This window comes from Dryobates pubescens, chromosome Z (genome assembly GCF_014839835.1).
Source record: "Dryobates pubescens isolate bDryPub1 chromosome Z, bDryPub1.pri, whole genome shotgun sequence".
In the NCBI taxonomy this organism is placed as follows: domain Eukaryota; kingdom Metazoa; phylum Chordata; class Aves; order Piciformes; family Picidae; genus Dryobates; species Dryobates pubescens.
The window spans coordinates 536769-561092 of record NC_071657.1 but is presented as its reverse complement, the minus strand read 5'-3'; the positions used below and the strand labels follow the sequence as shown (position 1 = coordinate 561092).

Sequence of the window (24324 nt, the reverse complement as noted above, 5' to 3'; positions counted from 1 at the left end):
GGGCACCACTGAGCAGAGCCTGGCCCCAGCCTCTTGCCCCCCAGCCTTTCTCTCTTGCTGAGCATTGCTCAGCTCCCCTCTGGGGCTGCTCTGCTCCAGGCTCCACAGCCCTAGGGGCTCTCAGCCTTTGCTCCTCACAGAGATGCTCCAGGGCCCCTCAGCAGCTTCCTAGCCTCCATGGGGCTCTCTCCATCAGTTCCCTGTCTCTCTTCAACTGGGGAGCCCAGAACTGGACACAGTATTCCAGATGTGGCCTCACTGGGTCAGAGGGGAGGGGGAGGACAACCTCTCTCTTTGACCTGCTGGCCACACTCTTCTGAATGCACGCTGTGGAGCACATGAGCAAAAGATGGGGCTGGCTTCACCAGGATCAGCAAGTCAGGTTTGTGTTCCCCCATGTGTCATCACGGTGTAACCACGAATTCCACTGCCCCCTGCTCCAGATCTTGTGCTGTTCTTCAGGCCCTGCTGGGTTCATTCTCCTGCAGCTTGCTGCTTCTTCAGTGGCTTTTCAGGTGAACCCAGGCCACTGCAGCTGGACAAACCTTTGGGTCTCTGCTTGCTAGTGCCACGAAAGCAGACCAGGAATCCCATCTTCTGCAGCTGGGTCTAGGAGCACTGCTGGTCATGGCAGCTGTTTCCACTGGGCCACTGGAATGCCACTGCAGCAGACTTGGGGGACCAAGAAGAGAGGAAGAAGTGGGATTGCTGATCTTGGGGCCGTCACCCCAACACTCCCCCTGCTCCAAGATGTAGCCCTTCACTGAAAATCCATAGAATGGGTTGGAAGGAGCCTTTAAAGTTCATCTAATCCAACCCCTCCTCAGTCAGGAGGGACATCTGCAGCTGCAGCAGGTTGCTCGCAGGCCCAAAGAACTCCTGGAATGGTTCCAGGCATGGGGGCATCTCCCACCTCTCTGGACAACCTGGGACAGGCTCTCACCACCCTCAGTGTCAAACCTTTCTTCCTTCTATCTCTTGTGTAGATCTTTCCCTCTTTTTAGTTTAAACCCCTCAGTCCATGATCTGTCGCAACTGGAAAGCCAAGTGGGTGTTCCAGAGGGGATTAGGTGTTCAGGGGGGGATGGGATGTGGCACTTGAAGCTGTGGTCTAAGTTAGTCATGAGGTGTTGGGTGACAGGTTGGACTTGAGGATCTCTGAGGTCTTTTCCAACCTCATTGATTCTATGATTCTAGGTGGTGCTGAGGGACGTTGGTAGTGGTGGCCTTGGCAGTGCTGGATTAAGGGTTGGACTGGATGGTCTTAAAGGCCTTTTCCAACCAGGATGATTGTGTGGGCCCTTTGGTTTGATGTAATTTCAGTCAGAGGAGGTAGAGATGAGAAGGGCAAAGAGAAACAGTGGTGAGTCCTGTGGGACTGTGTTGCCTTCTGGTCCCTTGGCCATGGTCCATCTCTCTCTGCATTCACCAGCAGCTTTTTCTTGGATGGTTCAGCAAGGACCCAGCCATGAGAACAAGGGCAGGAGCATGGCTTGCCATCCTTTCAAGGGGTGGTTCTGCCCTGGCTCCTCTGTAATTGCAGAAGATGCTGCAGGGTCATCGCTCGACTGGGGACTGAGATGTAGCCAAGGGCACCACAAAGCCCTTTGCTTTGCTCATGAGATAGACTGAGGGCTCTTTCTTCCCTTTCAGTCTTACACAGCGCATTTTCCCTTTCAGTGCTTCTAGAACTCTGCTAATTATCAATAATTAAGCTGACAAGGCAAAGCTTGGTTTCCTTCCATTGCATCTAGAGCAAGCCAAGAAGCTCGGTGTGGGAGTTAGCACCGCGTCCCCTCCAGCCCTACCTGGTCTCAGCCAATCCTGTGCAGGCTGGCATGAAAGTGCCAAACACTGAGAAAGGTGGAAGGCTCTGGGGTGATGAGGCTGAGAAGTGAGAGATGGATTTCAAACCTGGCATGGCACCTTCCTTGAAGCATGTTGGCCCAAGCCCTATTTCACTAAGTTCCCTTTAAGAGTAGGAAATTGTGGTTGCTTTCCATGGTTTGGGTGGTTTGGTTTGGTTTTTCTTCCTTTGACATCCAGGAGACCCATGCAGAGACAAGCTTGGGGCTGGGAAGCTGCTTGGCAGTAAAGGACCTGTGGGTGTTGGGTGACAGCAGCTGAAGATGAGCCCAGGGGGTGCCCAGGTGGGCAGGAAGGCCACCAGCAGCCTGGCCTGGAGCAGCAATGGTGTGGGCAGCAGGAGCAGGGCAGGGATTGTGCCCCTGAACTCAACACTGCTGAGGCCACTCCTTGAGTGCTGGGTTGAATTTTGGGCTCCTCACTCCAAGAAGGACATTGAGGAGTTGGAGCAGGTCCAAAGAAGGGCAACAAAGGTGGGGAAAGGTCATAGTGTCATAGCATCAGTCAGGGTTGGAAGGGACCACAAGGATCATCTAGTTCCAGCCCCCCTGCCATGGGCAGGGACACCCCACACTAGATCAGGCTGCCCAGAGCCTCATCCAGCCTGGGCTTAAACACCTCCAGGGATGGGGCCTCAACCACCTCCCTGGACAACCCATTCCAGAGCTTCACCACTCTCATGGGGAAGAACTTCCTCCTCACCTCCAGCCTGAATCTCCCCACCTCCAGCTTCATTCCATTCCCCCTAGTCCTATCACTGCCTGAGATCCTGAGAAGTTCCTCCCCAGCCTTCTTGTAGCCCCCTTCTGTAGGTCTGGAGAGCAGGGCTAGGGAGGAGCAGCTGAGAGCTGGAGGTGTTGAGGCTGAAGAAGAGGAGGCTGAGGGGAGACCTTCTGGCTCTCTACAGCTCCCTGAGAGGAGGTTGGAGCCAGGTGGGGTTGGGCTCTGCTCGAAAGCAGCAAAGGTCAAAACAAGAGGAAATGGCCTCAGATTGCCCCATGGGAGGTGTAGGTGGGACATGAGGAACAATCTATGCAAAGGCTGTCAAGGCCTGTCCCAGGCTGCCCAGGGTGGTGTTGGAGTCCCCATCCCTGGAGGGTCTTCAAAGCTGAGTAGCTGTGGTGCTGAGGGCCATGGGTCAGTGGTGCCCTGGCAGTGCTGGGGTAATTAAAGGCTTCTTCCAATCCAAACTATTCTCTGATTCTGTGAGGTCTTCACCACAGCCTTAGGAAAGTCAGGTTAGCCACCACAACTGGAGAAGCTCCACTTTCACTGCAGCCAGATGTTCCTCTTGCAGCCCTCTGGACCCCCACACTGCCTTACTGGGGTCTAAGCAACGTGCATTCCCTTTCCATTGCCATGCAGCTGAGGTAACCTTCCCACACAGGTTATTCTTTCCTGCTGTCCTTGCAGGTCCTCAGCATTTCTTAACCTTTCTTTCCCCCTTGTTTCTCATCCGTTTTTCCCCCCTTCCTGTGACTGAGGCCCATGGCACCTCTCTGGCTGCACGTCCCCGCTAGCAGGAGCAGCCCTCTCTGCTCAGTCCTTGTGTTGAAAAGCCAACATTAAATAATTGCTGGGTTGGAGAGAGGCTGTAATTATTTTTGCTTCCAACTAGAGGAGCCCGCAATGTTTGCCAAACTGCTTGGTAACTGCTGGCAGATGCTCTTCAGAGGCTCTCTCTGCCCTGCCTACATCCTTCTCAACCATCCTGTGGCCCATTTGCCTTTGTTTTAACCATTACCTGGTTCCCTCTTCATATAGCTGGCCTGAAGTGTTAGTATTTCTCTTCCACCTTGGAGGGTTGATGGTAGAAACCAACTCAAAGCTCAGCATTTAATGTTGTCCCTGTTGTTGCTCTGGGGTGACTTCTGCTGGAGGGCAGGCGGGGGCCAGCAGTGATGCTTGGAGAGTGAAGGGCCAGACTGTGAGCACACTGCTGGGTTAATGGAGCAGCTCTGCTGATGAAGGGCTGTGGGAGAAGCATTATCCTGGCATGACAAATGCAGTGGGAGCAGATCCACTGCGGTTTTACTTTGTTTTCCCACTCTGAGCAGCACTTGGTCTGGTTGGCAGCCTGGGCTGTACCTGTGCAGGGTCACAGCCCCTATCATGCAGACAGCAGATTCAACAAGGCCAAGAGCCAAGCTCTACCCTTGGGTCACAGCAGCCCCATGAACACTGCAGGCCCGGGGCAGAGTGGCTGGAAACTGCCCAGCCAGTGAAGGACCTGGGGGTGCTGGTTGAAAGCTGCTGAAGTTAAGCCAGGGAGTGCCCAGGTGGGCAAGAAGGCCACCAGCATTCTGGCCTGGATCAGCAATGGTGTGGCCAGGGCAGGGATTGTCCCCCTGAACCAGGCACTGGTGAGGTTGCTCCTTGGAGGGCTGGGTTTGGTTTTGGGCTCCTCACTGCAAGAAGGACATTGAGGAGCTGGAGCAGGGCCAGGGAAGGGCAACCAAGCTGGGGAAGGGTCTGGAGAACAGGGCTGGGGAGGAGCAGCTGAGGGAGCTGGGGCTATTTAGTGTGGAGAAAAGGAGGATGAGATGAGACCTTCTGGCTCTCTACAGCTCCCTGTGAGGAGGCTGGAGCCAGGTGGGGGTTGGCCTCTTCTCCCAAGGAACAAGGTATAGGAGAAGAGGAAATGGCCTCAGGTTGCCCCAGGGGAGGTTTAGGTTGGACATGAGGAACAATTTCTTCCCCAAAAAGGTTGTCCAGGCCTGTCCCAGGCTGCCCAGGGCAGTGTTGGAGTCCCCATCCCTGGAGGGGTTTCCAAGCTGTGCAGCTGTGGTGCTGAGGGCCATGGTCCAGTGGTGCCCTGGTAATGATGGGTTAACTGTTGGCCTTGATGACCTTGAAGGTCTCTTCCAAGCAAAAGATTCTATGATTCCATGATCTCCAGGCTGCTGCCAAAGTTGGCTGTGGGACCCTGAACTCAGGGAGTGTTTCACTTGGGTTTTCAGAGTCTTTGCAAGGTGACACCACCTTGTTTGCACGAGCTGAAAGCCTTGGTCCAGGCCCTCCCCGCTCTCAGGAGCTCATCAGGGAAGGTTCACATCTTTGTGTCTTGCTGCTTTTCTGGGGGTGTGCTTTAAACAGTTTTGCTTGTGGTGAGCCTTCAGCAGGCCTTCACTCGGGGCAGTGCTGTCATCCAACGAATCCATCTCTTCTTCTTCCCTTCCAGGAGCAGGGACTGAGACCTGTTGAGGGATAAGGGGTGGCTGTGCAGCACAGGGAGCGTCTCCAGTGAGCTGTGAAGATCAGATGGCTCTTGGCTTTGGCAGCAGAAGGCTTAGGAGGGGAAGCTCTTGGAACTGCAAACGTGGAACCTTGCTGTGCTGAAGGCTGCTCATAGAGGGATTTCTGGTCTGCAAAACATCAAGATTTCAACCTGCTGGTAGAGGAGGATGGGACCTGCCCACACCAAACCGGGAGTGACAAGAGGGGTGAAGCTTTGCTGACCTGGGGAGCCTGGCCAGTGCCTGGATGCACCTCACTGGTGGGGAAAGCGCTGCTGAAACTTGTGGGCAGGGAGGGTTTGGGGTGGTGGAGGGGCCATGGGGCTGCTCTGGGCACTGCCCCACGGCTGGGCCACCCGTCTGTCCCAGCACTGAGACCCTGGGGACGTGGGGCCAGGTGTGCAGCTCCACCACCTCCTCTGCTCCTCATCATCGCCTTGCGGACGTCGGGGAAGGAGAACAAGAGAGCGGCCGAAAAACGTAGGAGTGCTGAGTTGTTTTGGTCTTAGCCTCCAGAAACAGAACCTTCCTGGTTTACCTAGAGACTTCTGGGCTGCTTGGGAAGCTTCTTCTCCCCAGCTGAAAACATTTTCTCTCCGGGGATCTGTCTTCACCGCGTCGGCGCGTCGCCTCGAAGCGATGGGCTCAGCTGGAGCCCACCCCCCAAGCCATCCCTGAGCGACCATGAGGCGCTCTGCTTCCTACCACCTTTGCCACCTGGAGGCCCTGGGACTTTCTGAGTGAGGTGAAGGGGGGAGAGGAAGCACTGAGAAGGAAGAGGGATGGCTGAGAAGTGCAACTGCCTGGCCAGCCTGTACGGCTACGACCTGGGCTGCCGCTTCGTCAACTTCCGCCCCTTGGGCTTCGGGGCCAACGGCTTGGTGCTGTCGGCCCTGGACAGCCAGAGCTGCCGCAAGGTGAGAGGTCTGCAGCACAGCCCTGTGAGGAGAGGCTGAGGGAGCTGGGGGTGTTTGGCCTGGAGAAGAGCAGGCTCAGGGGAGACCTTATTGCTCTCTACAACTCCCTGAAGGGAGGTTGGAGCCAGGTGGGGGTTGGTCTCTTCTCCCAGGCAGCAGAAGCAGAGGACACAGTCTCAAGCTGTGCCAGGGGAGGTTTAGGCTGGAGGTGAAGAGAAAGTTCTTCCCAGCAAGAGAGATTGGCCATTGGGATGTGCTGCCCAGGGAGGTGGTGGAGTCCCTGTCCCTGGACGTGTTCAAGAAAGGCTTGGATGTGGCACTTGGAGCCATGGTTTAGTTGTCAGCAGGTGTTAGGTATTGAGTAATAGGTTGGGCCTGATGATCTCTGAGGCCTTTCCCAAGCTGGTTGATTCTATGATTCTAGGGACAAGGGTAGAGTCTTGCACCTAGGAAGGAACAACCGTGTGTGCCAGGATAGGTTGGGGATGGACCAGTGGAACCTCATTGCTCTCTACAACTACCTGAAGGGAGGTTGTAGCCACGTGGGGGTTGGTCTCTTCTCCCAGGCACCAGAACAAGAGGACAGTCTCAAGCTGTACCAGGGGAGGTTTAGGCTGGAGGGGAGGAGAGAGTTCTTCCCAGCATGAGAGATTGGCCATTGGGATGTGCTGCCCAGGGAGGTGGTGGAGTCCCCATCCCTGGAGGTGTTCAAAAGAGGGCTTGGGTGTGTCACTTGGAGCCATGGGTTGGTTGTCAGCAGGCGTTAGGCACTGGGTGATGGGTTGGGCCTGATGACCTCTGAGGTCTTTCCCGAGCCGGTCGACTGATCGTGTGGTTGTGTGCCGAAGGTGGCCGTGAAGAAGCTGACACTGGGGGACGCCCGCAGCCTGAAGCACGCCTTCCGCGAGGTCAAGATCGTCCGCCGCCTGGACCACGAGAACATCGTCAAGGTCTACGAGGTGCTGGGCCCCAAGGGTGCCAGCCTGCCCGGGGACTGCTTCAAGTTCAACGTGGTGTACATCGTCCAGGAGTACATGGAGACCGACCTGGCCCGGCTGCTGGAGCAGGGCAAGCTGGCAGAGGAGCACGCCAAGCTCTTCATGTACCAGCTGCTGCGGGGCTTGAAGTACATCCACTCGGCCAACGTCCTGCACCGCGACCTCAAGCCGGCCAACATCTTCATCAGCACCGAGGACCTGGTGCTGAAGATAGGCGACTTTGGGCTGGCCAGGATCGTGGACCAGCATTACTCCCACAAGGTAGGGCCTGGGGAGCTGCCTCTGCTGGGTGGGGGCAGGCAGAGGGAGGTTGGCGTCGTTCGGTCTGCAGAGGAGAAGGCTCCAAGAAGACCTTGTTGTGGCCTTCCAGTATGTGAAGGAGGCTACAGGAAAGCTGGGGAGGGACTTGTGAGGGTGTCAGGGAGTGGTAGCCACTGGGGTGTGCTGCCCAGGGGGGTGGTGGAGCTGCCATCACTGGAGGTCTTTAAGAAAAGCTTGGATGTATTACTTGGTGGCTACTTGGTTTAGTGGTGTCGTGGTCCTGGGTCTTAGGTTGGACTTGATGATCTCAGAGGTCTTTTCCAGCCTCAATAATTCTATGACTGTGACTGGGGGAGGATGGAGCAAAACTGGAAATGGGGAGATTCAGTTTGGATGTGAGGAAGAAGTTGTTCCCCAGGAGGGTGGTGAGAGCCTGGCACAGGTTGCCCAGGGAGGTGGTGGCAACCTCATCCCTGGAGGTGTTTGCAGCCAGGCTGGAGGTGGCTGTGAGCAACCTGCTGTGGTGTGAGGTGTCCCTGCCCATGGCAGGGGGGTTGGAGCTGGCTGAGCCTTGAGCTCCCTTCCAACCCTGACGATCCTGGAAGGTGTCCAGAGAAGGGCAGCAAAGTTGGTGAGGGGTTTGGAACACAGCCCTGTGAGGAGAGGCTGAGGGAGCTGGGGTTGCTTAACCTGCAGAAGAGGAGACTCAGGGGAGACCTTATTGCTCTCTACAACTACCTGAAGGGAGGTTGTAGATAGGCAGAGGTTGGTCTCTTCTCCCAGGCAGAGGTTGGTCTCTTCTCCCAGGCAGCCAGCACCAGAACAAGAGGACACAGTCTCAGGCTGTGCCAGGGGAGGTTTAGGCTGGAGGTTAGGAGGAAGTTCTACACAGAGAGAGTGATTGCACATTGGAATGGGCTGCCCAGGGAGGTGGTGGAGTCACCATCCCTGGAGGTGTTCAGGAGGAGACTTGATGGGGTGCTTGGTGCCATGGGTTAGTTGATTAGATGGTGTTGGATGATAGGTTGGACAGGATGATCTTGAAGGTCTCTTCCAACCTGGTCTGGTCTATTCTATTCTATTCTATTCTATTCCATTCCATTCCATTCCATTCCATTCCAATGATTCCATGTTGAGTCATCATGGCTGGGGCTGTCCTGGTGAGCTGCTGACCAAGATGGGGAGGGGGAAGCAGTCAGACCATAGACTCGTAGAATGGTTTGGGTTCCATCTGGTTCCAACCCCCCTGCCACAGGCAGGGACACCTTCCAGTAGAACACATTGCTCAAGGCCCTGTTCAACCTGGCCTTGAACACCTCCAGGGAAGGGACATCCACAGCCTCCCTGGTCAACCTCTTCCAGTGTCTCACCACCCTTACACCACACATAAGGAATCCACCATCGTGGATCTTCCTTGGAGAAAATGGTCCTTGAGGCTGTTGAGGCAGCTGTAAGTGCTTCTGGGGTGGTTTCTGCTGGTGGTTGTCCTGTCTGCCCCAAGCCAGGATGCATTTCTCAGTCAAAGCCTCTGGGCAGAGCTCTTCCAAGTGCACCCAGGGCTCTCCAGTGCTGCAAAGCAGGGCCCAGGAAGGGTTCAAGTGCCAATCAGGTGTCTTTCATTGCTTTGTATCACATATATCTATCTCCTGGTCCTCACTTATGTGCCAGCCAGCTTCTCAAAAACCCCATTCTACCCAAATTCCACTTGCACAATCGGAGGGAAGGAGAGATGTAGTCATCTCAGACTACAAGATGTAGTCATCTTGATCTCAGATTCTGTCATCTGAGGTCAAGATCCAAATAACATTTTTTGTTCTGTGTTACTTAAATGCTTAGATAATGACATAACTGTGAGTGGCTGGAGACAGCCTGGTGGGTGCCCCAAAGCTGCCCCTGCTTGGGGCAGGGGATGCCCAGAACCCTCCAAGCCCCCCCAGCCTGGGCATTCCCTGTGCTCCCATCCATTGGTCACAGTATCACAGTCTCACAGTATAACCAAGGTTGGAAGAGACCCCAAGGATCATCAAGTCCAACCTGTCCCAACAGACCTCACAACTAGACCATGGCACCAAGTGCCACGTCCAATCTCCCCTTGAACACCTCCAGGGACGGCGACTCCACCACCTCCCTGGGCAGCACATCCCAATGACGAACGACTCGCTCAGGGAAGAACTTTTTCCTCACCTCAAGTCTAAACCTCCCCTGGCACAGCTTGAGACTGTGTCCCCTTGTTCTGGTGCTGGGTGCCTGGGAGAAGAGACCAACCCCCTCCTGGCTACAACCACCTTTCAGGTAGTTGTAGAGGGCAATGAGGTCTCCCCTGAGCCTCCTCTTCTGCAGGCTAAGCAACCCCAGCTCCCTCAGCCTCTCCTCACAGGGCTGTGCTCAAGGCCTCTCCCCAGCCTTGTTGCCCTTCTCTGGACACCTTCAAGTCTCTCAATGTCCTTCTTGAACTGAGGGGCCCAGAACTGGACACAGGACTCAAGGTGTGGCCTAACCAATGCAGAGCACAGGGCACAATGACCTCCCTGCTCCTGCTGGCCACACTATTCCTAATACAGGCCAGGATGCCCCTGGCCCTCTTGGCCCCCTGGGCACACTGCTGGCTCATGTTTAGGCAGCTGTCAATCAGCACCCCCAGGTCCCTCTCTGTTTGGCAGCTCTCAGCCACTCTGACCCCAGCCTGTAGCTCTGCCTGGGGTTGCTGTGGCCAAAGTGCAGCCCCTGGCACTGGCACTTGTTGAATGCCATCCTGTTGGCCTCTGCCCATCTGTCCAGTGGGTCGAGGTCCCTCTGCAGAGCCCTTCTGCCCTCTAACTGACCAACATCTGCTCCCAGCTTGGTGTCATCTGCAAACTTGCTGCTGACTGACTCAACCCCCTCATCCAGATCATCAATGAAGATGTTAAAGAGGATGGGGCCCAGCACTGATCCCTGGGGCACACCACTGGTGCCTGGCTGCCAGCTGGCTGTGGCACCATTCACCACCACTCTGGGCTCAGCCTCCAGCCAGTTCCTAACCCATCGCAGTGTGCTCCCATCCAAGCCAGGGGCTGACAGCTTGGCCAGCAGTTTGCTGTGGGGGACGGTGTCAAAGGCCTTGCTGCAGCCCAGGCAGACCACATCCACAGCCTGCCCCACATCCACCAGGCAGTCACCTGATCATAGAAGGAGATCAGGTTGGAGAGGCAGGACCTGCCCTTCCTAAACCCATGCTGGCTGGGCCTGAGCCCTTGGCCATCCTTCAGGTGCAGTTATTGCCCCAGGATAATCTGCTCCATCACTTTCCCTGGCGCTGAGGTCAGGCTGCCAGGCCTGGAGTTTCCAGGTTCCTCCATCCGTCCCTTCTTGTGGATGGGGACCACATTGGCCAGTTTCAGTCACCTGGGACCTCTCCAGTGAGCCAGGGCTGGAGGAAAATGATGGAGAAAATGATGGTCCATGCACACCTTCCTGGAATTACACAGTCACAGAATCATTGTGGTTCAAAGGGACCTTTTAAGGTCATCAGGTCTAACTGTTAGCCCAGCACTAAACCATGGCCCTCAGCACCTCATCTACACAGCTTGGAAACCCCTCCAGGGATGGGGACTCCACCACTGCTCTCCGCAGCCTGGGACAGGCCTGGACAACCCTTTTGGGGAAGAAATTCCAACCTAAACCTCTCCTGGTGCAACTTGAGGCCATTTCCTTTTGCCCTGTCTCTTGTTCCTTGGAGGAAGACACCAATCCCATCTGGCTCCAGCCTCCTCTCAGGGAGCTGTAGAGAGCCAGAAGGTCTCCTCTCAGCCTCCTTTTCTCCAGACTAAACAGCCCCAGGCCCCTCAGCTGCTCCTCCCCAGCCCTGTTCTCCAGACCCTTCCCCAGCTTGGTTGCCCTGCTCTGGACCTGCTCCAGCTCCTCAATGTCCTTCCTGTGGTCTTGTCCTTCTCATGACAGTCTGGCTGGGGTGGAGAAGGAGGGAAAGGAGGAGTGGAGCAAAATGCAGGAGAACAAATACTTGGCCTTGAGTAGGGGAAATTTGTCCCTTCTTTGGGAAGTCTGAATTAGTTTTCCTCTCCCATTGCTGTCAGCTGCTTCTCTTCAGTGGGCATTAGGAGGTAGCTCCTCACAATGAGGATAATGAAAGTTTGGGACAGGTTGCCCAGAGTTGTGGTGGAGGCCCCATCCCTGGAGACATTCAAGATCAAACTTGATGAGGCCTTGAGCAACCTGATCTTGTTGGAGATGTCCCTGCTGAATGCAGAAGGGTTGGACAAGATGACCTTTGAGGGTCCCTTCCAACCCAGACCTTTGGATTATTCTCTGACCTGCCTGAGAAGGGCTCAAACCCCCTCAAAGAGATGCTTTCTAACAAGGAATTAGGGACCTCTCCATGGGCTCCTCCATAAAGGGTGGAGGCCACCATGGTGGAGCTGCTGGGGACTCTTCCTGGCTCTAAAGAAGGAAAGGTTGGAGCTGGGAGCTCCTGGTGAAGCAGCTCCAGGTGGGAGCAGTGGCTGTGCAGGCAGGGTGGGAGGGAGGGAGGCAAGGGGAGTGGTTGGGCAGTCTCCATAACACAGAGACCTGATGCTAATGGATTTTGAAGGGAGCTGCAGATGCTTCATGCAAGTTGCCCTCCAGGCTGGAGCCTTTGAGCAGTGGAGGAACGTGGTGGAAGCTTCATGAGCTTGTGGATCCACAGGGTCCTGGGAGAAAGCAAAGTATCATGTGGCTTGCACCAGCAGACGGGGTGCAGTCTGGCTGCTGGTTAGAGTTGCTCTCTGGTACTGTGAAGAGCTGAAAATCTATTTTCTTGAGCTGGTTGTTTGTGTGGATGAGTTCTGTGTCCCCAGGGACCTGCTGCTGCACCTCTGCTGAGGTTTAAATGCCCTCCCCAGGTGGGTTTCTGCCCAACATGTCTCTGATTTGGGCCTTGTTGCTTTGTGTAGAGAAGCAGTGAAGGGGAGGGGGAAAAGGATGGTGAACAGAGGACGTTGTGGTCCTGAAGCTGAGCCCTGTGTTCTGGTTTTGAGTCTGGGCTCTGGGGAGAAAAAGTGCCTGGGGAAAAGGAAGAAGGTTGCAAGGGACATTGGGGAGTGAGTGTGGGGTCCCTGTCACTGCTGCTTGCCCCCCTGTATGCTCCTTTCCTCACCAGTTATCTATAACCCAGCTCAGCAGGAGGCTCCTGGGGTTTGAAGTGTGGGGCTTGGTGGTTTTTAAGGTCAACTGCCTTTGGAGGCTTATCCCAAGGAGGAAACCTCTGCAAAGAAGGCAGTGCATATAGCAAGCCACTGGTGTAAGGAGCACCTCCATCACCTTAGCAGCCAGGAGAGTGGGAAAGAGCTGTCAGGAGGATGGCCAGGGCTGCTGGACTCAACTCTGCAAGATCACAGAATCAATTTGTTTGGATAAGACCTTGAAGATCATTGAGTCCAACCATTATCTCTATCTCTGCCAGGTCTGGTGCTAAACCAAGTCCCTCAGCACCACATCTCTGCCTCTTTGAAACACTTCCAGTGATGGGGATTCAACCACCTCCCTAAGAGGCCTGTTCCAGTGTCTGGGAGCCCTTCCACTCAAGAAGTTTCTTCTCATTTCCATTGTGCCATGGTGTGAGCTTCCTCCCAGGGCTGGGAGGTTGGAGCATCAGTGCAAAAAAGCCAGGACTGTGCAGAGGGAGCTGGACACAGCTCCAGAGCAGAGCTGAAAATAGCAGCCCTGCAGTGAGGAGCCAGCACCACAAATCATGTCAGTGACTTGTGGCTTCTGGCCATGGGGAGGACTCAGTGTGCCAAGGCTGGGTGATGGGCAGTGCAAAGGCAGAGGTATGACAGCAAGGGGCTTGCATGAGGCTTGGGTCAGTCCCACCTTTGATTTCCAGCTCTTTTTCCTCCAAAAATCCAGTTCATTTCTGTGTTTCACCCCACTGCTGACCAGCACTGAGCAGAGCAGGGATTCTTACACCCCAAGTAGTTGGTCCTACCAGGAGGTGCTGCCCAAGAGCAGATGAAACCCTTCTCCCTGGCTGATTAATGGATGTAAGACCCAGCAGGTCCAAACCTCTGAGGGCAGTGCAGAGCTACCCCTGTGGGTTCTCCTTCCCCTCTACTCTGCCCTGGTGAAGCCACATCTGGAGGATTGTGTCCAGTTCTGAGCTCCCCAGGTCAAGAGAGACAGAGAACTGCTGGAAAAATTCACTGTGAAAAACAGCCAGGGATTGGAGCAGGCTGCCCAGGGAGGTGGAGGAGTCACCATCCTGGAGGTGCTCAAGAAACCTGTGGCCATGGCAGCTGGGGCCATGGGTTGGTAGCCATGGGGGTGTTGGGCTGACTCCATGATCTCAGAGGTCTTTTCCAACCCAAACAGTTCTCTGACTCTGTGAAAGAAGAGTGTGGCCAGCAGGCCAAATGAGGTTCTCCTTCCCCTCTACTCTGATGTAGTGAGGCCACATCTGGAGTACTGTGTCCAGTTCTGGCTTCCCCACTTCAGGAGAGACAGGAGAGAGTCCAGCAGAGGCTCCAAAAGCTGCTGAGGGGCCCTGGAGCAGCTCTGGGAGTGAGGAGCAAAGGCTGAGAGCCTCTGGGGCTGTGGAGCCTGGAGCAGAGCAGCCCCAGAGGGGAGCTGAGCAATGCTCAGCAAGAGAGAAAGGCTGGGGGGCAAGAGGCACCTTTCTGGTGGTGCCCAGGGACAGGACAACAGCTAACAGCCATAAAGTGCAACCCTGGAGGTTGCATCTGAGCAGGAGGAGAAAGTTGTTTGTGGTGAGGGTGCTGGAGGGCTGGAGCAGGCTGCCCAGAGAGGTTGTGGAGTGTCCTGGTGTGGAGAGCTTCCAACCCCCCCTGGGCACTGTGCTGCTGGGCAAGCTGCTGGGGGTGCCCTGCTGGAGCAGGGGGGGTTGTGCTGGGTGAGCTCCAGACATCCCTTCCAACCTCACCATGTTGGGACTCAGTGATTCTGTGGTGTTCTCTTGCAAGCCTTTGTGGTGAGGAAGGGCTGTATTAAGCACATGGATTTATTTCCCCCCCCTCTCCCCACTTCTAAAGTTTTGTATCTGGAATATGTTCAGGCTGGTGTCTTGGTTCTGCTAAGGGGAAGAGCTGCAGGTTGTGTGTGGCTGCTCATCTGAAAGGTCACAGCTCTTCTGTCCCAATGAACCCCAAAGCATCCTGCTGTTCGAATGGCAACTAGTGACTGTGGCAGGCTGTGAGCAGGGTTTTAAACACCCCTTGGAAAAGCACATACCATCTGAAGAGCAGCCCTTGCTTGCTGTGTGCCTTGCTCACAATGGCTTGCAGCAGGCAGCCCTTTCACTGGGGCAGCTGGGTGGGAAAAGGGAGAGCTCTCCAGCTCTGGGAGATGCCCTGGACCACAGTGGGGTGCTGGCCTTCACCAGCTTTGAAGCAGAGCAGCTTTGCCTGCATTTCTCCCACTGCTGGGTGTTGCCTGATGAAATCTCTTCCTGCATGTGGGAAGAGTAGCATGGGGGCACCTGTGTGCTTCAGGCTTCCAGACCCTCAGAGCTGCCTTCCAGTGCCTGAAGGGATCACACAGAAAGGCTGCAGAGGGACTTCTCAGAAGGGTGTCCAGCAACAGGGCAAGGGGGAATGGTTTGAAGCTGAGGGAGAGTAGGGTTAGATTGGAGCTTAGGAAGAAGTACTTGAGTACAAGGGAGGTGAGACTCTGGCACAGGCTGCCCAGGGAGGTTGTGGCTGCCTCCTCCCTGGGGGTGTTCAGTCCCTGGGGCTGGATGAGGCCTTGAGCAGCTGAATCAGGTCCCTTGCCCCATGGTGGTGAGCTTGTCTGAGGTTCCTTCCAGCCTGAGCCATTCTGTGATGAATTTCAGGCTGCCAAGGTCACATCCAGGTCTGGGTTTGCACCTTCACAGGTGGTTTACACCAAATGGCTTGACTTTCAGCCCTCAGATCTGATCTCCCTGGGAGCACATGTGCTTGCAAACACCTCTTAAGGGCAGAGAATATCAGGTCTAACAGGAGAGCACCCTCAGGAGATGATCCTGTGCACCTTTCTCTTCCTGTCACCCTGTCCCTGATGTCTCCCCACCCAGCTGTGCAGGCTCCTTTCTCTTCCTCCTGCCCTTTTTGTCCCCAGGAGTTTATCTATCCCCAGATCCTGCAGTTTATCCCTTTAGAGCATCTCCACATGAACTCCTTTTTCCTCAGTCACTCTGGTGTGTGGTCTGAACACTTTGCCATGGCCAAGTGCAAGGTCCTGCACCTGGGTCAGGGCAATCTGCAGTACCACTTCAGTCTGGGGGGTGAAGCCCTGTGGAGCAGGATTTGTGAGTGCTGTGCTGGGGGTGCAGAGCTGGCCATGAGCCAGCACTGAGCACTGCCAGCCCAGAGCCAGCCCTGTGCTGGGCTGAGCCCCAGCAGGGTGGGCAGCAGGGGCAGGGAGGGGATTCTGCCCCTCTGCTGGGCTCTGCTCACACCCCCCCTGCAGTGCTGGGGCAGCTCTGCAGTGCTCAGCACAGGCAGGGAGCTGCTGGAGCAGGGCCAGAGGAGGCCACAGCGATGCTGGCAGGGCTGGAAGGGCTCTGCTGGGAGGCTCCAGCCTCAGAGAGTTGGCCTTGGGCAGCCTGGGGGAGAGAAGGCTCCAGGGAGACCTTCTGCTGGCCTTGCAGTGCTTGAAGGGGGCTGGAAGCAAGCTGGGGACAGAGTTTTTCTGAGGGCCTGTTGTGAGAGGCCAAGGGGTGATGGTTTGAAGTGCCAGAGGGAGATTGAGAGTGGAGAGAGGGAAGAAATGTTTGAGGCTGAGGGTGGTGAGAGCCTGTGCCAGGCTGCCCAGAGAGGGGGGAGATGTCCCACCCCTGGCAGCATCCCAGGTGAGGTTGTTTGGGGGCTGTGAACAACCTGCTGTGGCTGGGGATGTCCCTGCTGAGTGCAGGGCTTTGGACTAGATGACCTTTAAAGGTCCCTTCCCACCCAAGACACACTGCAGTTCAATGATTCTATGATTTAATGCCAAAATGGTGAGCAGATGAAAGTGGGAAGAGAAGATAAGGGAAGCTCCAGACACCATGGGGTCATCATCCTTATGCAAAACATTTGCCTCTTCATGGACCACCTCCTTTTGAGGACAAGCATCTCACCTTCATCATCAGAGCACTCTGCAATGCCCTCCCCATTGCAGTCTCATGGTCCTGCCAGCCCCACACCTCACTGCCTTCGACCACCATACTCTGGTTGCTGCCTTCATGTCCTCAGAGGTTGCATCCACCCACCCACCCACTCACCCATCCACCACCTACCCACCCACACATCCACTCACACATCCACTCACACATCCACTCACCACCCATCCATCCACCCACCACCCACCCATCCACCCATTCCCCCACCCACCCATCCACCCATCCCCCCACCCACCCATCCACCCATCCCCCCACCCATCCCCCCACCCATCCATCCACCCACCCATCCCCCCACCCACCCACCCATGCACCCATCCCCCCACCCATCCATCCACCCACCCACCCACCCATCCATCCACCCATCCACCCATCCACACACCCATCCACCCACCCACCCATCCATCCATCCATCCACCCATCCATCTACCCACCCACCCACCCATCCATCCACCCACTCACCCACCATCCATCCACCCACTCACCCATCCACACACCCATCCATCCATCCATCCATCCACCCATCCATCCACCCATCCACCCATCCACACACCCACCCACCCACCCACCCATCCATCCATCCATCCACCCATCCATCTACCCACCCACCCACCCATCCACTCACCCACCCACCCATCCATCTACCCACCCATCCATCCATCCACCCATCCACTCACACATCCACTCACCCACCCATCCACCCATCCATCCATCCACCCACCACCCACCCATCCACCCATTCCCCCACCCACCCATCCACCCATTCCCCCACCCACCCATCCACCCATCCCCCCACCCACCCATCCACCCATCCCCCCACCCATCCCCCCACCCATCCATCCACCCACCCATCCCCCCACCCACCCACCCATGCACCCATCCCCCCACCCATCCATCCACCCACCCACCCACCCATCCATCCACCCATCCACCCATCCACACACCCATCCACCCACCCACCCATCCATCCATCCATCCACCCATCCATCTACCCACCCACCCACCCATCCATCCACCCACTCACCCATCCACACACCCATCCATCCATCCATCCATCCACCCATCCATCCACCCATCCACCCATCCACACACCCACCCACCCACCCACCCATCCATCCATCCATCCACCCATCCATCTACCCACCACCCACCCATCCACTCACCCACCCACCCATCCATCTACCCACCCATCCATCCATCCACCCATCCACTCACACATCCACTCACCCACCCATCCACCCATCCATCCATCCACCCACCCACCCACCCATCCACCCACCCACCCACCCATTCACCCATCCACCCATCCACTCACCCACCCACCCACCCGTCTACCTACCCATCCACCTACCTACCCACCCACCCATCCACCTTACCTACCCATCCACCCACCCACCCACCCATCCACCTACCTACCTACCTACCCACCCACCTACCCACCCACCCACCCACCCACCTACCCACCCACCCGCCCACCCACCTACCTACCTACCTACCTACCCACCCACCCACCCACCCACCTACCTACCTACCCATCCACCCACCCACCTACCTACCCACCCATCTACCCATCCACCCACCCACCCACCCATCCATCTACCCACCCACCCACCCATCCACCTACCCCACCCATCCATCCACCCATCCACTCACCCACCCACCCACCCAGCCTTGCCCCCATCCCCACCCTTCTGCCCTTACAGAGCTCTTTGTGTCCCAGTGGGATTTCAGGGGTGTTCTGCCCCCTGTCTGGGCACGGCAGAGGGTGCAGCAGTGAGATGCTGTCCTCCCCTGAGCACCCTCAGCTTCTGGTGGGCAGGAGGGGCACTGCCCCACACTGCTTGGAAGCCTCTGCATGAGACTGCCAGTGGACCCTCCCTGCCTCTGCATTAATTACCAGAGTTAATTGGTGGGAATTCCACACTAGGAAGGGTGCAGCAGCTCTTCTGGGGCGAGATCTGGTGGTAAATCGCTTCCAGAGCATCCTCAAACCTTTGAAGTCCTCCCTTCCTTCCTTTTTGTTTTGGTATTTGAGCAGCAGCTCAAAAATGTAATAGCTTCCAGCTCACCCAGTGAAAGGATAAAACTCCCAGGTGGGTCACCCTGAGGAGGTCTTCAAAGGAGGTGAGGAGGTGGGAGGTTGCTCAGGACTCGGCCCAGGACCACCCTCCACGTTCAGCCCTGGAGCAGCTGCCCCTGGCTCGGTGCAGGTGGTGCTGAGCCTCCCTGCTGTGACCCCAGCTGGGTTGTTACAGAACACAGAATTAACCAGGTTAATCCAGCTGGCAGCCAGGCACCAGTGGTGTGCCCCAGGGATCAGTGCTGGGCCCTGTGCTCTTTACCATCTTCATTGATGATCTGGATGAGGACATTGAGTCCATCAGCAGTAAGTTTGCAGATGACAGCAAGCTGGGGCAGGAGTTGATCTGCTGGAGGGTAGAGAGGCTCTGCAGAGGGACCTGGACAGGCTGGGCAGATGGGCAGAGGCCAAGGGCAGGAGATTGAACACATCCAAGTGCCAGGTTCTGCACATTGGCCACAGCAACCCCAGGCAGAGCTACAGGCTGGGGTCAGAGTGGCTGAGAGCAGCCAGGCAGAGAGGGACCTGGGGGTGCTGGTTGATGGTAGGCTGAACAGGAGCCTGCAGTGTGCCCAGGCAGCCAAGGGGGGCAATGGCATCCTGGCCTGCATCAGAAACAGTGTGGCCAGCAGGAGCAGGGAGGTCATTGTGCCCCTGTACACTGCACTGGTTAGGCCACACCTTGAGTCCTGTGTCCAGTTCTGGGCTCCTCAGGTTAGGAAGGAGGTTGAGCTGCTGGAAGGTGTCCAGAGAAGGGCAATGAAGTTGGTGAGGGGTTTGGAACATAAGCCCTACGAGGAGAGGCTGAGGGAGCTGGGGTTGCTTAGTCTGGAGAGGAGGAGGTCCAGGGGAGACCTCATTCCCCTCTACAACTCCCTGAAGGGAGGCTGTAGCCAGGTGGGGGTTGGTCTCTTCTCCCAGGCAAGCAGCACCAGAACAAGAGGACACAGTCTCAGGCTGTGCCAGGGGAGGTTTAGACTCGAGGTGAGGAGAAAGTTCTTCCCCTATCGAGTCGTTCGTCATTGGGATGTGCTGCCCAGGGAGGTGGTGGAGTCGCCGTCCCTGGAGGTGTTCCAGAGGGGATTGGATGTGGCACTTGGTGCCATGGTCTGGTCATGAGGTCTGTGGTGACAGGTTGGACTTGATGATCCTTGGGGTCTCTTCCAGCCTTGGTGAGACTGTGAGACTGTGAGTAGAGAAACCTTCATTTTTCTTTCCTTTTGCAGCTCCCTTCCTCTGCTGTTTGATGCAGCTTGCTGCTTGTGGTGAATCGATCACCTTCATAGATTGCCTGAGCTGCAGGAGGAGCAGGAAAAATCCTGCTTGGAAGTCACTAAAGAACCCTCAGGAGATGGCTGGAGAGCCAGCCTTGGGCTTGAGACTATTTCTGGGTGTAAATTGACTCTGCTACAGTGGGGCTTGAAGTGATTCCAGTGGTGGCTCAGTTCAGAAAGGGCTGTGCTGAATGCCCAGGGCCTTGTCGTGAAGAGGCACGTTCCACCTCAATTAGAACTTGATTAATAGGCTTCTGCTCTTGGTATTGCTCTCTGTCTGGTTGGATCCTGGTAAATGGTGAAGTTCTCATGCTTAAAGCCCATGCCTTGCCTAGGTGATGGAAGTGCTCAAGGCCTTCCTCCTGGTGTAGCTGCTACCCTTGTCCATATCTTGGCACTGTGAACCCATACCTAAGCCAGGGTTAGGTGGATCAGTGCCTGTGTGATCCTGGCTCCCAAAGCTGTGGTGATATTTCTCCATAGGAACTGACAATCTACACCACAGAGTCACAGAAGGCTTGGAGTTAGAAGGCTCCTTCAAAGCTCATCCAGTCCAACCCCTCTGCAGTCAGCAGGGACATCTCCAACCAGAGCAGGTTGATCAGAGCCTCAAACAACCTCACCTGGGACACTGCCAGGGATGGGGCTTCTAGCATCTCTCTGAGCAGCCTGGCACAGGCTCTCACCACCCTCAGCCTCAAACATTTCTGCCTTCTCTCCACTCTCAATCTCCCTCTTGCACTTCAAACCATCACCCCTTGGCCTCTCACAACAGGCCCTCAGAAAAACTCTGTCCCCAGCTTGCTTCTAGGCTCCTAGCATCTCTCTGGGCAGCCTGGGACAGGCTCTCACCACCCTCAGTGTCAAACATTTCTTCCTTCCCTCCACTCTGAATCTCCCTCTTTTCCCTTCAGACCCTCACCCCTTGTCCTGCCACAACAGGCCCTCAGAAAGGGTCCGTCCCCAGCTTTCTCCAAAGCTCCTTTAAGAACAGGAAGGCCACCAGAAGGTCTCCCTGGAGACTGTGGGTCTCCAGGCTGAACGACCCCAGGATGAGCCTCCTCCAGGTGGTAGGGCAGGATCTTAAGTATTTTATCAAAATAAAGGTCTAGACTGTGTGTGTAGTGACCATGGAAGCAGGACAGATGCAGGTGTGGAGGCTGGACAAGCCTTTCAGCACTGGGGAGCACCTCCTGCCTCTCCCCCTGCAGGACCTCAGGCTAGGTCAGAAAAGCCCTTGGTTGTCAAACCTTCCTTCAGCCCTTCCTAGTGTTTTCCCCCTAAGGAATCAGGGTGGCTAGGGTTGGAAGGGACCTTTCAAGGTCATCCCTTCCAACCCCCTTGCAGTCAGCAGGGACACCTGCAATGAGAGGGACCTCGACCCACTGGACAGATAAGCAGAGGCCAACAGGATGGCATTCAACAAGTCCCAGTGCCAGGGGCTGCACTTTGGCCACAGCAACCCCAGGCAGAGCTACAGGCTGGGGGCAGAGTGGCTGAGAGCTGCCAAACAGAGAGGGACCTGGGGGTGCTGATTGACAGCTGCCTAAACATGAGCCAGCAGTGTGCCCAGGGGGCCAAGAGGGCCAATGGCATCCTGGCCTGCATCAGGAATAGTGTGGCCAGCAGGAGCAGGGAGGTCATTGTGCCCTGTGCTCAGCACTGCTGAGTCCACACCTGGAGTCCTGTGTCCAGTTCTGGGCTCCTCAGGTCAGGAAAGAGGTTGAGATGCTGGAAGGTGTCCAGAGAAGGGCAACAAAGCTGGGGAGGGGTCTGGAGCACAGCCCTGGGAGGAGAGGCTGAGGGAGCTGGGGTTGCTTAGCCTGCAGAAGAGGAGGCTCAGAGGTGACCTCATTGCCCTCTACAACTGCCTGAAGGGAGGCTGTAGCCAGGTGGGGGTTGGTCTCTTCTCCCAGGCAAGCAGTACCAGAACAGGAGGACACAGTCTCAAGCTGTGCCGGGGGAGGTTTAGGCTGGAGGTGAGGAGAAAGTTCTTCACAGAGAGAGTCATTCATCACTGGGATGTGCTGCCCAGGGAGGTGGTGGAGTCCCCATCCCTGGAGGTGTTCAAGAGGGGATTGGCTGTGGCACTTGGTGCCATGGTCTAGTCCTGAGGTCTGTTGGGACAGGTTGGACTCGATGATCTTTGAGGTCTCTTCCCACCTTGGTGATACTGTGAGACTGTGAGAACAGGTTGCTCACAGCCCCAAACAGCCTCACCTGGAAGAGGAGCAATAACTCAGGGCCCAGCAGTGGAGTGCTGTGGGGCTGTTCCCAGCTGTATGGTCCACGTGTCAGTTGGATGGAGAGAAGCTCCAGGTTGCTTCTTTCCAACAGGCTTGGCTGTGGGTGACCCAGAGATCTGGGTTATGAAATCAGGGAGATGACAGGCACAGAGTGATGGGCCACAGAAAGAGGAAGGACAATGAGAACTGCTGCTGAGATTTGGGGCTGTGCAGGCTGGAGAGGAGAAGGCTCCCAGGAGACCTCATTGTGGCCTTCCAGTGTCTGCAGGGGGCTACAGGAAAGCTGGGGAGGGACTTTTGAGGGTGTCAGGGAGGGATAGGGGGATGGAGCAAAACTAGAAGTGGGGAGATTGAGATTGGCTGTGAGGAAGAAGTTGTTCCCCAGGAGGGTGGTCCCAGATGTCTGCTCTGGAGTGGGACATGATGCTCAATCCATGTGAAGGCTTTTGTTGGTTGTTTGAGACGTGAAAACTCATTGTGTGATTGCTCCTCCTTGGTCACAGTTTGGATATCATCCTCCTGAAGGAGGAGATGAGTTTCATGTTTCAGCAACCAATATTGTGGCCAGGCAGAGCACCTGTCAGACACCTTGAAACATGATCACAGATCTGCTCCACTCTGCTGAGACCTCACCTGGAGCTCTGTGACCAGTTCTGGAGCCCCTCGAACAGGGAAGACCTGGAGGTGCTGGAAGGTGTCCAGAGCAGGGCCACGAGGATGAGCAGAGGGCTGGAGCTGCTCTGCTGTGAGCACAGCCTGAGGGAGTTGGGGTTGTGCAGGCTGGAGAGGAGAAGGCTCCCAGGAGACCTCATTGTGGCCTTCCAGAGTCTGCAGGGGGCTGCAAGCAAGCTGGGGAGGGACTTTTGAGGGTGTCAGGGAGGGATAGGGCTGGGGGGGATGGAGCAAAACTAGAAGTGGGGAGATTGAGATTGGATGTGAGGAAGAAGTTGTTCCCCAGGAGGGTGGTGAGAGCCTGGCACAGGCTGCCCAGGGAGGTGGTGGAAGCCTCCTGCCTGGAGGTGTTTGCAGCCAGGCTGGAGGTGGCTGTGAGCAACCTGCTGTGGTGTGAGGTGTCCCTGCCCATGGCAGGGGGCTGGGGCTGGCTGAGCCTTGAGGTCCCTTCCAGCCCTGACAATTCTATGCTCTTGTGATTACTTCCCACCAGTAACCTCACGTGGCAGGGGAGAGTGAGGTTCCTCAAAGGCATCTTGCTGCCAGAGAGGAGAAACATCTGAGCTGAGTGTTGAATCTGGAGGGAAAGTGAACTTTCTTTTCTGGGAAAGGGATGAAAACCAAAACCATCCAGGAACTGCTCTGGGCCACTACCCCCAAAGTTTATTTTCTTAGAGACCAGGAAAAAAAAAAAGAGGTAAAGAGCCTTGTAGTCATCTTTGCTCCATTGCATCACGAGCAATAAAGAGCTAGAAGCAAACTGACAGCCTGGTTGCATCATTTCTGATGGGAGGGTTTGGGGATTATATTGGCAGCTGAAAAACAGTCCATGCAACGATATCCCTTAGGGTGGAGATGTTGGCTCAGGTTTTTGTGCTCCTACTGAATTTTGAAACCCTCCAAATGGTTCACCCAGATCAGATTTGAGGCCATCATTCCATGTTATTTTGCCTGTCCCACTGTGTTCCATTCTCCTTCGTTCTGCTGTTGAACTGTGAATATTCCTGACTTACCCTGATGAAATCAACTCTTCACGTCCAACATCAGTGCAGCAACTGCACCTCTGGAGCTTGGCCAAGGCTGCTGGGACATCCCTGATGATCATTTACAGCCTTGAAGGCACCTCCTTCATTCCAGTGGGAGCTGCTGAGTGCTTGGCAGTTGTGCTAAATCATAGACTCATAGAATTGTTAGGCCAGGGGGCAAGGGGCACAAACTGGAACGCAGGAGGTTCCATCTGAAGAGGAGGAGAGAATCCTTTGTTGTGAGGGTGCTGGAGGGCTGGAGCAGGCTGCCCAGAGAGGTTGTGTGGAGAGCTTCCAACCCCACCCTGGGCACTGTGCTGCTGGGCAAGCTGCTGGGGGTGCCCTGCTGGAGCAGGGGGGGTTGGAGTGGGTGAGCTCCCGAGGTCCCTGGCCTGGGCTTCACACACTGGTTGGGTCACAGCTGCAAGCTCAGCAAAGTACTTGAAGTGCTTAACCTCCAAAATGTGTCAGATGGTGCACCTGGGCTTTATGTAACCACATCCAAGCCCTCTAACAGTGCCCTGAAACCACTCTGCAGGTATGATCTGCAAATCTGTGCTATTAAAGCCATCTGTCCTCCACAGAAGATGCTTCAATACCAAGGTGATAAACACCAAAT

General features: G+C 55.9%; 1 protein-coding gene across 2 annotated transcripts in view; it reads left to right on the top strand.

The window, feature by feature from the left end:
- The window catches only part of MAPK4 (mitogen-activated protein kinase 4), a 78912-nt gene that overhangs the window by 35479 nt on the left and 19109 nt on the right, over positions 1-24324 (top strand). For both annotated transcript variants that reach the window (XM_054178831.1, XM_054178832.1), the window contains exons 2-3: positions 5048-6019; positions 6868-7278. In XM_054178831.1, coding sequence (XP_054034806.1) covers positions 5885-6019; positions 6868-7278 — 546 coding nt within the window. In that variant the 5' untranslated portion in view covers positions 5048-5884. The remainder of the gene's footprint in view (positions 1-5047; positions 6020-6867; positions 7279-24324) is intronic.